This window comes from Tyto alba, unplaced genomic scaffold, assembly GCF_018691265.1.
Source record: "Tyto alba isolate M040663 unplaced genomic scaffold, T.alba_DEE_v4.0 Super-Scaffold_44, whole genome shotgun sequence".
NCBI classification, from domain to species: Eukaryota; Metazoa; Chordata; class Aves; order Strigiformes; family Tytonidae; genus Tyto; species Tyto alba.
Window position 1 is genome coordinate 9,574,326 of NW_024881320.1, and position 13,476 is coordinate 9,587,801.

The window sequence follows — 13,476 nt, forward strand, 5'->3', positions numbered from 1 at the left end:
GGCTGATCTGTGAGGAGGGTGAGGTGGCAGAGGGGGGCCAGCTTCCCTCTGACCAGGACAGCACACCCCTGCAAGGCTTACTTACATTGTAGCTGAAGCTTTGCAAGTCTGACAAGGTGACCCTAATGAAAAAAATCACTGTGTAGAACTTGCTGCTGTAATGCACAGACAAAAGACCCATGCTGGATCCCGGTTGCAACTGTATAATCATGTAGAAAATGCTTCTTGGGACATTGTGTAAAAATCTAATCTATTTCCTCAATTCTTTTGGATTACTGTATTTTCTATATTTCATTCTCAAAACCAGACCAGATAGGTTGCCAATTTTTGAGGAATGTTTTGGGACTTCGAAAAAACACAGTGCTCTAGCAAAGTAAAAAAATCCAAATCAGCAATAACCAATTGTAAAAAGTAGTGTACATTTTGATGTTTACCTTATTACGTACCTCTCCCATCTTCCTTGATTGTTTCTTTTCTTTCTTTTTTCACATCCTCTTCACAGGAAAAAACGAGTATGATCTTCTGGTAATTGGTGGAGGATCTGGGGGCCTTGCTTGTGCAAAAGAAGGTTTGTATGTATAAACTTAAATGGTGTTTATGGAAACTAAGAGAAGTGTTACTGATAATACTAAAGCTTTTTAAGATACATAGTATACTTCAGCCCCTGCACATTAATCATTAACTCAACTCCATACAGTTAATCTGCAAATTAATTCACACCCTTAGGTGGGGTGGACTTGTTCAGCTTTCCTGTTAACCTTTTAAAAAATACTTATTTTGTCATGGGAAAGTCTAATAAGCTTTTATTTCACTGTCATTATGAAATATTCTGAGTGCCTTCATAGATACTGTATTTTATTGTTTTTTATTTAGACTGTTTCCAAGAAGTGTTTAACTGCGGTAGAGAACCTTGCCCTTTTGTAACTCAATGTAATGTGCTCAACAACCCACATGGTTCTTAAACATCTCATTTGGGTTCAAATTACGTTTTTAGGATTGGTGGAAACTGGAGGCTCTAATCTGAGTTGTTAAGTGGTTTCTGGAGATCTGCTGACTACTGGGTCCCTAGTCTAGCACCTTGAGTTAGACAATAAAAACCACCAGCTGTCATCTCCTGTACTCTTTATCTGTATCTGTGCTACTAAAAGTGTTTAGGTTTGTGCATTTCTTATTTCTCTAAATAACTTGTCTTGCTTTTTTTTAAAAAAAGCTGCTCAGTTTGGAAGGAAAGTAGCTGTTCTGGATTATGTGGAACCTTCTCCACAAGGTACGGAAGAGAAATACTAGGATAATATTTGGACATGTGTATGGAACGGTTGCCTCGGTGAGCAGATTGCTCCAGGCAGAAAAGTGGCCAAAGTCACACTGTCTGTTCTGCTTGTAGTAAAAGTCCTTAAGCCCAGTTTTCTGTACTGCTCGTTCCCTCCAATCATGTCCCAGCTCTGCCTGCTTCCCCTGCACATTAAGGTTGTTAGCAGTGTTTGATGCTACCATTTGTAGTAGACTTTGGACTTAAATATGTAAGAATATTGTCTCTGTGAAAATGTCATTTACAGTTTCTAAAAATTGTGAAGCACATCATGCTGAGGCTCTGCCTGTACAATATGTAAAATAAGATCTGCAAATGCAAGTAAGCAAATGTGGATGTGTAGTGACTGGATCTTCATATAAACATGTTGAGATGGTTTGAATTTTAGAAGAAAAATATATAGGAAAGGTTTTTATCAAAACAAACAAACATAAGCAGAGTTAGAAACTGATCTGTAGGAGACAGTAAACTGTGTGTTGTTTCAGAATTTTTTAACTAATTGCATGAACAATCTAATTCTCTAAGTAACAACCTGGTGCATTTACTTTTTTTTTTTTTTTTTTCCCAAGGAACCAAATGGGGACTTGGTGGGACTTGTGTGAATGTTGGCTGTATTCCTAAAAAGCTTATGCATCAAGCAGCCCTCTTAGGGAGTGCCCTTAAAGATGCCCAACGCTATGGCTGGAATATAGCCCAACCTGTTCATCATACCTGGTAAAGATTTAAAGATTATTGCCCATATCTGCTCCTATGTGCTGCAAATACAAAACAGCTTTTCCCAGTTGGTGTTTATTTAAGAACAGTTAGGGAAGTCAATTTTGCATGAAGCTTTTTAGACTGCTCCCTGTTTAAAACATGAAACTATTTACTGGTTTATCAGGGCAGATTCTATGTTGATTTGGACTTGATAACTGACTTTTTTAACAAAAAGTACTGTAGAACGTTCCTAATTTCTAGCAATTACCTGTATCTTTGTGTTGCATAATCTGAATTTGTAATGTGATAACTTCGCGTTCGGTTTCTTGTTTTGTGATAGGTCTGTGATGTCACAAGCTGTTCAGAATTATGTGAAATCCTTGAACTGGGGACACAGAGTGCAACTACAAGACAAGTAAATAAGACTCTGAAGTTCATCTTTCTTCCCATAGTCAAAGAGCTCTTTGCCTTGTAGAATTGCTGAATTGCCTTTGGAGTTTCTCGTTAGAGCTAAAACTTTGAGTTTACAAGTCCTTTCTGTATAGAGGAGTTAACTGTGACACAAGAATTAAGTGACTTAAATCGTGTGACAGAGCTGCAAACAGTCCTATGACATGAAATGCTTTCTTCTTTTTACTTTTCTATGCCTGTTTGCTATCCTTTTTAGCACTTCAGATATGGAAAGGGTAGCTGATTGTATTTCATTCCTGTTCTTCACTAAGTGTGCATTTATGTTTCTGTTTTCTTCTAAACAGGAAGGTGAAATATTTCAACATGAAAGGGAGTTTTTCTGACCCGTATACAATCCGTGGTTTAACAAAAGCAGGTAAAGAGGTGAGCTGCTGTGCTGATTTCTGTAGTATCATTCACTTCAAACATTTCACATCTTCATGTGTTGATTTTCAGGTCGACTGGGAGCTAGATTGTAGTTTTGCAAATTTCTTTAGGTATTCAGTATTGTTTTGGTGAGGGAGATTTGCATTTTCCACCTAGAGAAGATGTTTATGAATTTGACTGTTGCCTACTGAGTTCATAGCCCCTAATCTGCTAGATGCCATGACTTTTTTTCTGCAGATGAAAATGCTGAGACAAAAGATGGCAATTTTTTTGGTCAGAGTCACACTGCTTTGATAGATATTTACAGAGACGTAAAGAGGACCAACATCTCCTTACTGCTCTGGGCATTAGATCAGTCTGAGATGTTTTCCTCCTTCAGACGAACTGTAAGGGTGATTAGCTTTCTAATACAAACTTGTGTGTGGGAGGCAATTATACTGAACGCACAGCTTCAAGCAACTGGGTCATGTAACGGAATGGTGGCCATTTTTGTGTATTTAATGAGACACTGAACATGCATTTTTAACACCTTTTTGAGGGTAATTATATACTATTACTGATTAATATCAGCTTGAGAGAGCAAAAGTTTTTGGGCGTAGATGCCTAGCGTTTTCTATAAACATATCACTTTTGAGGTAGCTTAACTCCAGGCCTTAGAGTCAAAATTCACTTGCTGTGATCTCTGTGTATTTTGTCCTAAGCAAAAATTGATTTTAAAAAGCTGCCTTTTGTGCACAACTGTTGCTTCCAAGTAGTCATCGGAATCTTGTCCAGTATGGGAACGATTGTAAGCTTAACATTAAAACAAAAACTGATAGAGAATGTGTAGGAGAAACTCCTGAATGTATTAGTTTATCTACATCCTTTTTTTAATGCATTGCTGATTATTATGACATATCAGTAGTAGATGGTAGTGCCAGCTTTCTCATTTATCACTCATTTGTACATAGATACAATCTAAAGACAGATAAAAGGATTTAAAATGCTTGATTTTGATTTTGTATTTTTGTTTTTAGACTATTGTTACTGCAGAAAATATTGTTATTGCTACTGGAGGAAGACCAAAATACCCTATGCACGTAAGTTACCCTTGCCATCCAACAACTCCAATGGCTTTACTGATTTTGTTGCAGTTAATAATGAATGTTTGGAGAATAGACAATGTAAATATAAAGTAACACAAGAGAGATCTTTGCATCCAATTTAGTATGTAGATGTAGATGTTGCTTAGAGCTTTAAGATAATTCAGGTTGGAAGGGATCTCTAGAGGTCATCTAGTTCAACCTTCTGCTCAAGGAGGTTGGGGTCAGCTATTGAGTCAGCTGTGAGGTCAGATCATGTTGCTCAGGGCTTTTTGCTGTCAGGTTTTTCAAATCTCCAAAGATGAAGACTGGATAACATATCTGGGCCACCCCAGATACATTGCCCTTGATCTCCTGGCTATACCTCAGCCATTACAGCCCAAGTAATGATTAGCTTTTTTGCTGCCAGGACTTGCATTGTAGATTTAAGATCTTACCTGTGTGATCGTAGGTTGCAGGTGCACTGGACTATGGAATTACAAGTGACGATCTATTCTGGTTAAAAGAATCTCCTGGAAAAACGTAAGTTACCTTACTGTGGCTTTAATAGATGCTGACATTTGTACTTTTTCTTTATGGCAAGGTGAAAAATGTTCAAAACTGCCTTTTATACAGCAGTTTTTCTGTCCTCCTCTTTTCCTTATGAGAATTTATTTTGCTATGTGTCAACATCACACTGCCAACCTTCATTAGTAACTAATAGATTTCCCCTCCTCCCTGTCTTATGAAATTCACTTCTCACTTCTAAAATTGAATTAAATATGAATTTTCACCATCTAAGGTAAGGTGACTTGTTTGCTGTAGCAATTATGCATGGAAGTCACAAGAGGGCAGCATAAACTTAAACAAAAGTTGTACTGTCCCTATTTGATACCAGCGTATGTGAAATAGCTCTTCAGCTAGGCAAGAAACTCCAACGTAATTTGATGTTCTCTTAAGTGATGTCAGTTTTGATAACAAAAGAAAATTGAATTAATTTTACCTTTTCTTATGCTATGGGAGCTATTATTTAACTGAAATACTAAAAAATTTGCTTTAATGAAAATACTAAAATGCCATAGCAGATAGCAGAGAGATTCTGAGTCCACATTGCACTAGAGTAATTTCCTGATGCAAATAGTTGTCATAGGAAATGCACATTTGCTAGCATGAAAATCAGATAATACTATTTTTCTTTTCACTATTGAGCAATTTTAGAAAAAGCAAAGAATATTTAAGAAAAAAATAGGCTTGAAACTATGGTGTTTTGAAAGAAAACAAGGCTGCCATTCATGGCTGTGACTTTCTAATACAAAATTGCACTGTGTTAAGCTAAACATCAAATAGATAAACAGGGCTCCTTGGTACAGTTTAAAAAGGAAAGTAAATTAGCTGTTGTTTGTAGTATATCAGTCACCTCATGAATTTTGAGAGCATGATTTATGTGAGGAAATTGTTTTTTTTAAAAAAAAAAACAACCAACACCAAAACCCCCCACAAAATCTAAACATAAGGTTTATCCCTGTAAGATGTTTCTGTTAAAATGTGGCTTTTGTCCAGTTGCTGCTAATGCAAGTTGTAACAGTGTAATGTGGGAGTCTAGTGTTTATATGTTGCATTCCTGAGATTTAGTCAAAATAAGCCTGCAGGGGCTACAGTAGCATTTCTGTGCTTTATCAGGCTGTGTCTTAGCAAATGAAGGAGGGGGTTGTTAAAGGTTTGTTTCTGTCAGATTTGTTTCTATTATAAATATTGCCAAGATTCAGTTTAACACCTTTTGTTTTCAGTCTGAGCTGTGTTGTACTCATTCTTTCTTTTCTCCCTCTCCAAATGTACATATCTCACCTACAAATTACATGCCTGGGGGGTTATAGAACTGTCAGTCCTGCAGTTATTCATATTAACAACAACAACAACAACAAAAAGGCGCAAACCATTAACCAACTTAAAAGTCCTTTAGATATACAAACATTGTGAATAAATTCTTGCTCCTGAGATGGAAGTTTTTGGCAGAGTGAATTAGAAAAGATACCTTAAAATATGTTCAGAATGAGTGAGAGAGTGAGCAGGTGTGAACAAGGTTAGGTTCTGCTTTCTTAACTTTTCTGTTAGACACTGACAGTGCCCAGGAACACTCTACTCTGTAGAATATATTGTGAATAATGTGGTGCTGATACTGTGAATGAGTGCCAGCTGGCATCTATTTTTCATCTAATGAAAAAGAAGAGCAAACATATGCCTAAATTACAGATATTCTCATTCTGATACTTGTGAGTCTCCAGTAGATATTTCTTTATGGGCAATGTGTGGCTTTTTGTAGCACTTCCCAGGAGCTACATGGTACAAGAGAGGGCGGTCATCCATTCACAGACAAATCAGATGCCCTAGGGCTAGAAGAATTTATTTCCCACTATGTTAAATTGTTTGCCAAACATAAAACCCAGACTAGCAGATTTTAATCTCTTTAGCTCAACCTGTTCTCTGTACACCTTCAGAAGTTGTATGTTTTTATTATAGGATAGATAGATGTTATCTAGGGTCTTTGGTGAGAAAATGTGTGTTATGCTGACTCTGTAATCCCTGGGGTTTACAGAGCAGCAGCCCCCATGTCTGCACTTTTCAAAAGTTTAAAAGGATCTCTGTTAGAACTAGGAGATGGTGCAGATTGGTAAGGTACAGGCCACAAGCCAGTGTTTCACCTACTATTTTTGATCTCTTAGCATAGGATAGACTGTGTATGAAGAGCTTTCCAAGTATCAGACTTGTTTCTCTCTTGCAGTATTGTGGAAGAATAACTTTCATAGGGATATGTGGTTAGTCAGTGGCAGGGCTAAAAAGAGAAACCAAATTTGCTGTCTGTAGAGCTCCATCATGCCTCTAACATTTGGTTTTAGTTGCCATATGTGTTCACATATAAAACATTTTAATTTTCTAAGGTTCTTGATGTCCTTCTATGAAACATATTTCTGTCTTTGTAAGCGTGTATACCAGTAGTTTGCCTGGTAACAGGGTGGAGGGAGGATCCTTGCTTTGTAAATTTTAGTTAAAACTGATGAATAATACCTCCTAATAAAGAGGCTGCAATGCATGTACTACTTTGTGTTAGCCTTCAGTTTGTGTTTCTCCATGGATTTAACGGTTTATGTTAATTTGGTGAAGCATCATACTAGCATATGCTACTTTGTCCAAGAATCAGTCAAAATGTAGAATACAAAAGAGTGTGGGAAGTGTAGGCCATAGGTTGATATTTCAACTGTGTTCCTTCCTGTGATCTGACTACTTTGAATTTTCACCTGTTTGAAGCATGTTCTATCAAGATAGTTTTGCTTTGTTGCTTAGAGTTTTTGAATTCATGGAGGCACACCTGCTGAAGGAAAAGGTCATTACTTAATGGATTATTTCTACGCAACTGTTCTCTCTGCTGGCATTGTCATTTGTGTTGCTAAAATTTACCATCCTCAAAACAGTCAAACAAGGTTGGATATGGGTAGAAGAATATGATAAGTTTCTGTGACTTATGCTTCTGCTTCCTTGCTTATCCTCCTAACTTTAAATAACATATTTAAACTATGTGATTATGTGAGTTTGTATTTTGAATTTTTAAAGTAGATTTCTAAATTCAAGTAAACTTCTAAAATTCCTAGCTTTCCAAAATGGAATTAGCAAACTATGTCTTTCATACCCCAAAATCCAGTTCTTTTTTTAACTTTTGAACATGACAGTATGAGAGACACCTGCTTTTTTTTAAAAAATGCCCAAAATAAAGAGAAAAATTGTGCCAAATATTCAGGTAGGTTCCAAGTGTTGTGTTTTTGTGTTGCTGTTTTTTGATTAAAAGTTCTTAATAAAGCATGGGAATTAAAGTTCTTTATAAAGCATGTACTTCCATAGAGGAAAATCATAGTCAGAAAGAGCCTAACATTCTACACCGTTCTCTCAGTAACTAGAAATTTTGATCCCCAGTGGTGTTTTGTTTCCTAATTCAAAAACTTAACAAAAGACTTTGTTGTAAGTGGAAATATTATGTAGAATACATCTCCAGACTGTGAGATTTTAACAAGTCTGCATAACACATGAGTAGCAAAGGAATACGAGTGCAGCCTGTCCAGCAGCTGTGCGTCAGTGACTGGCAGGTTGAACCCACTTTTACCTCCAGAACAGTGACTGAGCATTCTGACTTTTGTGTACCCAGCAGACATGGGGAACCAAGGATGTGGTTGGAAGAGAGAGGACTGCTCCAATGTATAGGGCATCTGGGAACAGGCATGGAAACTGCTGTGCTAGAGAGCTGACAGCTCATAAATTAAAGGTGTTAGATGGACGTTTTAATTATATTCTTGGTTGAAAAGGGGTGAAATATGGGGAGAGGTGGGAGCTGGAGTTATATTTAAGATCTAAAGTCAATGTAATTTGTAAATACTAGTTTGGGTAAATCTATTAAATGGATTTTTTATAACTGCATACTCAGATTTTTTGAAGGCAGGAAGGACAAGTACTTGGCATTTGGAAAAATAAGATGATTAAAAAGCAGATGGTTATAGCTTAAAATTAAATTTAGCAATGAATAAAATCTTATATTGGGAACTGTAATCTACTTGATAGAAAGATGATGCATTTCAAATGTGCTTAACTTTTGTGTTAAGTTTTTTAAAAAATAATTTTAAATATATATAGAAATTAAGGTACCTCTAGAAATTTTGTGATATACTAGAGTTCTGACAAGACTGCTGCTTGTCCTTATGTTTATATGTTGCCTACTGTCTCAGAGGCAATGGTGCTGAGACACCCTGTAAAGTACCAGTAGACGCTGGGTGAGAACCTGTCAGAGTCCACTCCAGATGTTTCCAACGGAAGTATATCATAGAACACAATTGACATATTTGTGATGACTCTTAATCTTGCTACTTTTCATGGCTTTCTTCACTTTGTTTTTCAGAGTATGTATTTAAATGTCTCTTTACAATATAAGAACAATTCTTTATGTCTTATAAGTCTGTTCTTCTTTTTTCTGTTAAGATAAACCCACATGTTGTAGTGTACATACTTATTTTTTTTTTTTTTATTGTGCAGAAATATGCACAAGCTCATTCCACTGGTTTATTCTTTTTTTCTTTTTTGTGTAACAGGTTGGTTGTTGGAGCCAGCTGTATCCTTTCAAAAAGCTGTGATGATTTATGATTATAAATAAAGCATAGCTATCTTTCCTATGAAAGCTCAATTTTTGGAATTCCTTTGCTCATGCCCTGTAGTTGAGTTGGTAATAAAATAGTAATAGTTTTCTATGCAGTACCATCATGAGAATTAAGGTCAGCTGAGGATAAATTCTCAGGATCTTAAAACCAATGTTATCTATGAGGAAAATATTCTAAACCTTTGGAGTTTTATTCTATGCACCCAAAACAAGCTAAAGATGTTGTCTGCAAGGAGAATTTGATATTTCTAGGTGAAAAGCCCACTTGTATACTATCCTTTTATATTGCATTTATATGAAATTGTTGTTTATATTTCCTTAACTGATGCTTCACCAGATGTGTCACTTGAGTGTGCTGGCTTTCTAACAGGCATTGGGTTGGATACTACAGTCATGATGAGAAGCATCCCACTTCGTGGGTTTGATCAGGTGAGTACAGAATATCTTACATCTCCTTATATATTAAATATATTTGATAAGTATATTTGATTATTTTTGTTTCCTAAGAAAATTGTCATAGGCTTCTCCAATTTCTATATGAATATTAGCTCTTGTTTTGTTATCATATCTCTTGATACAGTACTCAGAAAAGTAAGTCTTTGGTTTTCTTCATACTTGATTGAAAACCAGATTGGAAAGGTTAGGAAGTAGGGGAGGGATTTATGCCACTGCTTAAAACATGAGACTCTTTAAAGTAATCCTGAATTTCTAGGAGATACAGATAATGATTTTTAAAGTAAATTATTCAACTTAACATGAAGTAGTTCAATGTGGAGTTCATTATGATGAATATAAATAAATCACTAAGCTGGAAGTTTGTAATGACAATAGGAAGTGCAAATCTTGACCTTACCACTTTCAAAACAGTGGTGGTTATAACTAGGTAAAAAAAAAATATATAGTGACTTCAGTGGAATTATCGACCCTAAACTGGAGAAAATTAAAAGCAAAAACTTTCAGGCAGGGAAATTTAAAGAGAAAAAATGTGTTTCAAAATTGGGATTTTGAGTTTTATTTAAAAGTATAAGTGGTCATAATTGTGCTGACAAAACAGAAAATGGCTTTGGCTAGAAAGCCATTCTTGTATAAAGAGAGTAAAAGCAATTAGAAATAACAATGATAAAAGTCAACAAGAGAAAAAGGTTTTATGTAGGATTTTTGTAAAAAGTATAACTGCTTAAAGAAGAAATAGAAGGTAATATAGTAGGCTTAGGTTAAAGACAAGTTACTGGATCCAGTAAAGGTGTTGCTTGGATGTGAGTTTGTAGCCTCTGTTCTATGGGTCCTTTTGGTCCCTAAATCTGTAGGGAGACTCTAATAAAGGTGATTGTGAATCTTCTGTCCCTGAAGATTTGATGCTAACACTACTTTGAAGGAAAATATTCTGTAGTATTTTTAAAACAGTGAGAGACTTCTGAGTTTTCATGCACATGTGCAGTGAACTTTTTCTTTGAAGTTTGTAACAAATCTTTTCTTAGGCGAATAACTTTAGAAAATGTCAGCCTTGAGAATGAGACTGTCATGTTAATCACTTGAAAATAGTGTTTTCGGAATGGGAATGAAAGAACATTAACTTAATTATTCCTGGTATCATAAATTAGGATTTTTTTTAATGCTTAATTGTAACAGTGAAAAACATTTACAGGCCAAAGTTGATGAAAGAGTGATAGAACTGTGGGTGTTGTTTTGTTTTTTTTTTTTTTTTTTAAGAACTTCTTTGCACACACAGTGTGTAGGAAAATTATTTTCATGTGTAACAGCACAGTTTTTGAGGAGGTAGTATTGCTGTTAGAAGCAGCAGTGACGAGTACCACTGCAGGTAGTGACAGCTACTGGTTGCATGCCAGCCACTCCCACTTTGAAGTGGCTTCCTTAAAACTAGTGGTATGTGTACCAGAATTTGCAGAACACTGTATAAGAATGTGTCTTGAGATTTGCACTCATCATTGAAGAAATCTAGACCTGTAACAGCATGAGATCTGAAAAGGGAATAGTGTTAAGAGTGTGTGTGGCAGTTTATAAAGCAGTTACAGTAGGGCTTTCCCTGAGAACTTGATACTTTGTAGACAGGAGAAGCACAATGGACATTTCAAAGTTAAGAAAGTACTAATAGAGATAAAATAATTATGTTCCGTCTGTAGCCACGCTGAGTTTGATGGAAACTGGTTAGTGAGCTATCGTGTTTCTGAAGAGATATAACCCGGCTGTTGCCTTCATATTCATTAATATCAGCTTCAAAACCAAAGTTTTGTAAGCTGAGAACTTGCATGTATTTTTTCTGTGTGAGTGGTTTTGTGATAATATCCTTTAAGTAATGAACATAGTCTTTGACAAAGTGCAACCTGAATTACTGCAGTCAAGAGCAATGACATCTTTGGATAAACCTGTCAATGTGACACTTTACTACTTGACTGTGGTGTGGCACTAATTCAAAGAGGCTCTGAGGAGAAGAGCATTATTTCCTTTTTGTAGTAGAACTTTCCAGGAAACCTTAGTGATTCATAGTCATTGCAGAGAAATGACAGACGGCATGGCAAAGGGAAATACTTTTATTCTTTAGCTTTATGAAGGTATTTAATTCTCATCAAGCTGCCAGAAAATGGTAATTATGGTAATGTTAAATTGAATATGCTCTAGATGCTATTTTTGTATAAGCAACAAATGATTTAAAAGCAATCATTTTATTCATATACTATTTTACTTTTTTGAAAGTAATTTGAATATTCAGATGTAGATGCCTCTTGGAATGGAGTTGCAGGTTATATTGGCTCAATAAATGATCATGTGTTGACAATGCATAGTAACAAAGTGACAAAGAATGTTTGAAATGTATAGTGTATTTACTGTATTTTCATGAAATCAGCTGAAGGAGAGTTTTACGTTAGAAAGGTCATATATCTAGGAATCAACAATTTTTTTTCCCCTACTCAACAGCAAATGGCATCGTTAGTAACAGAGCACATGGAATCTTATGGCACAAAATTTTTAAAGAGATGTTTCCCAACCAAAGTTGAAAAATTGGAGAGCAACAGATTGCAAGTTACCTGGAAAAATACTGACCTGGGCACAGAAGAAACCGATTCCTTTGACACAGTGATGTGGGCAGTAGGTAAATTTGATAATGTTAACAATTATTTGCAGTGCTTTCCATTATGAAGTCCCCCATCATGTTGTATAGGGCCAAACCCTCCTCCCTTTTTTTATATTAAATATTTAGTGACCTACACACTGATAGTTTTTTAATTCTTTTCTTGCATGCATTACTTGATCATCTGCAGTCTAAAAACACATGAAAGTTACAGTGAATGGAAGAAATCCATGGTAACTACTTTTGCATGAGCTGCAATAAATGGGAGACCATTTAGTCTTCCTTACATTTACTAGAGGGTGAGAGCATGAATTCCAGCAACCTCTGTGGTACGTTATGTCCCCTAAGTCCATACTCTTGACTTATTCATGAAGCTATTCACTAAAAGTTCCTATTTATCCTGTTCAAGAGGTGACCATTTCTTCTAGAAATTTTTCTAAACCATGCTGAAATAGTCCCTAAAAATCTGAGCTCATAGCAGGGAACCTTGGAACTTTAGAGTTTTTTGAAATCTGGTTAGGAATTTTCACGTATCTCGGACCCCTCAGAAGTGACATATGATGTCAGTGTAAATCAGTTTAAAAGAATGTTGTGACAAATGGCTATGGGCATAATCACCAGAGATGGGAATTAAATCTGCTTTTTGCCTCCTTTGAGTCAAATGCTACTTCTTGTAAGGATTAACACACTAAATGATATATGGTACAAGGTTCCAGCCCACCGGAACAAAAGTACTCTTTCAGCATTGCCCCCCAAGCTGCTCATTTGTTGCTGTTGTGAGTGGGCCCTCAGTTCCTATATTGGTTCAGATGAACTGCAAACCCACCAGAATAGGAGACCTCTTGTCTTCTGTGCTTATAAAGCTTTGTGACTATCTTTAATTCTGGATAAATAATGGATGGCTAAAGGTAGTAGTGATGTTTGGCAAGCGGATATCTGGTGAACAAGTAAATAGGCTTGATCTTACTGCACAAAAAAATCTGTTTTGATGCAGAACAATCCATTTTACTAGCAGCTTTAGTAATTCCTTTAACTGCTTCATCTTTATGCCCTTCTTTTTATCTGACACTACTGTTTTAGAGTAGCGGGAAAGTATTACTCTTTCATTTGTTGATAACAGATAAAGTTAAATTCTTATGGTCACAGAATAGATCCATTACAGGAAACAAGAACAGATTGTTTACAGCATTTTATATTTTGCCCAGTGGACTAAATCTGTCGACCTGTTGTTCCTTTCCCTTGGTTAAGTTGGCTTTGTATCTTCCTAATACCCCAAACAGAGACCAGGTTGTGT

The 13,476-nt window shown here is 36.0% G+C and overlaps 1 protein-coding gene across 1 annotated transcript in view; it reads left to right on the forward strand.

Annotated features, from left to right (window-relative positions):
* The window catches only part of TXNRD2 (thioredoxin reductase 2), a 37,160-nt gene that overhangs the window by 795 nt on the left and 22,889 nt on the right, over nt 1-13,476 (forward strand). Inside the window, exons 2-11 of the mRNA XM_033008230.2 lie at nt 503-568; nt 1,211-1,267; nt 1,879-2,023; nt 2,346-2,420; nt 2,761-2,839; nt 3,859-3,921; nt 4,376-4,446; nt 9,030-9,049; nt 9,432-9,523; nt 12,029-12,203. Coding sequence (XP_032864121.1) covers nt 503-568; nt 1,211-1,267; nt 1,879-2,023; nt 2,346-2,420; nt 2,761-2,839; nt 3,859-3,921; nt 4,376-4,446; nt 9,030-9,049; nt 9,432-9,523; nt 12,029-12,203 — 843 coding nt within the window. The remainder of the gene's footprint in view (nt 1-502; nt 569-1,210; nt 1,268-1,878; nt 2,024-2,345; nt 2,421-2,760; nt 2,840-3,858; nt 3,922-4,375; nt 4,447-9,029; nt 9,050-9,431; nt 9,524-12,028; nt 12,204-13,476) is intronic.